Source organism: Halyomorpha halys, unplaced genomic scaffold (genome assembly GCF_000696795.3).
Source record: "Halyomorpha halys isolate HHAL.00 unplaced genomic scaffold, Hhal_1.1 Scaffold1147.1, whole genome shotgun sequence".
NCBI classification, from domain to species: domain Eukaryota; kingdom Metazoa; phylum Arthropoda; class Insecta; order Hemiptera; family Pentatomidae; genus Halyomorpha; species Halyomorpha halys.
The window spans coordinates 173,157-174,619 of NW_027105529.1; the positions used below are offsets into that span (position 1 = coordinate 173,157).

General features: G+C 31.4%; 1 protein-coding gene across 4 annotated transcripts in view; it reads right to left on the reverse strand.

Moving 5' to 3' along the window:
- LOC106688530 (uncharacterized) overlaps nucleotides 1-1,463 on the reverse strand; it is a 32,766-nt gene that overhangs the window by 10,916 nt on the left and 20,387 nt on the right. For 2 of the 4 annotated variants that reach the window (XM_067051738.1, XM_067051736.1), the window contains exon 6: nucleotides 824-868. The exons of the other annotated variants lie outside the window; for them this stretch is intronic. In XM_067051738.1, coding sequence (XP_066907839.1) covers nucleotides 849-868 — 20 coding nt within the window. In that variant the 3' untranslated portion in view covers nucleotides 824-848. The remainder of the gene's footprint in view (nucleotides 1-823; nucleotides 869-1,463) is intronic. 4 annotated transcript variants of the gene reach the window in all.

The following is a 1,463-nucleotide window of genomic DNA, read 5'->3' on the forward strand; positions in this document are numbered from 1 at the left end:
TATCTGAAATTATGAGAATTTAAGTTAATTTTAACTTAACTAAACTTAAATTATGGAAATTTAAGTTGAATGGCTGTTTCCCCTGCAGTTCATCCGCAGTCCACCCAGTGACTAGAACCAGGCATTCTATACTACTTCCCTGCATTCTTGAAGGTTTTCGTCGACTGTTGTGTTATATTGGAGAAAATAATCAAGATACAGTCATTTTTACTTTTACTTACCTGTATGACATATGTAGTAAAGTGAAATATAACAATCATGAAAAATGCCAAATTTCAGTTTTGGCAGAAATACACATTTTACCAAGGATCACCAAATGGTCTAAGTATGAATAAAAATGAGAAAAGTCAAGCTCAGAAAAGAAAGTTGCAGAAAACTGAAATTATGTATTCAAAGTACATGTCTGGGACATTGTAACTTTTTCACTTGAATCAACTTATTAGAATTACACTTCATATAACAAATTTTACCATTTTCTCAAAAACGGATGTAATAATTTTGATTGAAGTCATCATATCAATGATGAACATCATACCATACAATTAAGTGGTCAAAGCTATGCCTAATGTTTTCTAAAATATCATAAATCAAGTGATTTTTCTGAAGCCGTCTCGGCTAATTGAGGGATTCAAAGACAAAGTTTACTTTTGCAATGGTAAAGACGAAGACTATTGTATCTCATCCTGTACTTTTGTTAACATTAATGATTTAATGTTGAGTTGGTTGTTGACTGCAAATCTTAAAATAAAGAGAAGATGGCCTGTATATATATATATATATATATATATATATAGTTGACTGTAAAAATTAAAACCCTATTTACCTCAAATTGCCAAGGAAGGTATCACTCATGCTAAGCGGGCTCTAACTGTAAACCAAAATATATATTGATATATTATAGATATATTGGTAGTAGTATAAATGGCCAGTTCTGGGGGACTGCAGAGCCCAGTATGCTTGGAAACGGCCATTCTACTTAACATAAATTCCCATTTGAGCGAATTTAACTGATACTAATTTGAGATAATATATTTAAGTTTCTTTTTAAAACAATTTTGATCTCTTTTCTCTCAACTTTATTCTTTTTTAACATCCGACGTTTCGACCTCTCAGGTCATTCTCAAGGATTCCTTATTCTGTCTTCATTCCTTTTTTTTTTTCTTTCCTTAAAATTCATTACTGCCGGCTAATTGCCTTTGTCCCAATAATTTCTTCTATTAAACTATTTCCTAAATTTAAAACTTTCAATAACTACTTTTATGTTCATTAACAAACCCCAAACAGAAACCTACCTTCAGTTTGAAGGATATTGGGACAAATTATTGGGACAAAGGCAATTAGCCGGCAGTAATGAATTTTAAGGAAAGAAAAAAAAAAAGGAATGAAGACAGAATAAGGAATCCTTGAGAATGACCTGAGAGGTCGAAACGTCGGATGTTAAAAAAGAATAAAGTTGAGAGAAA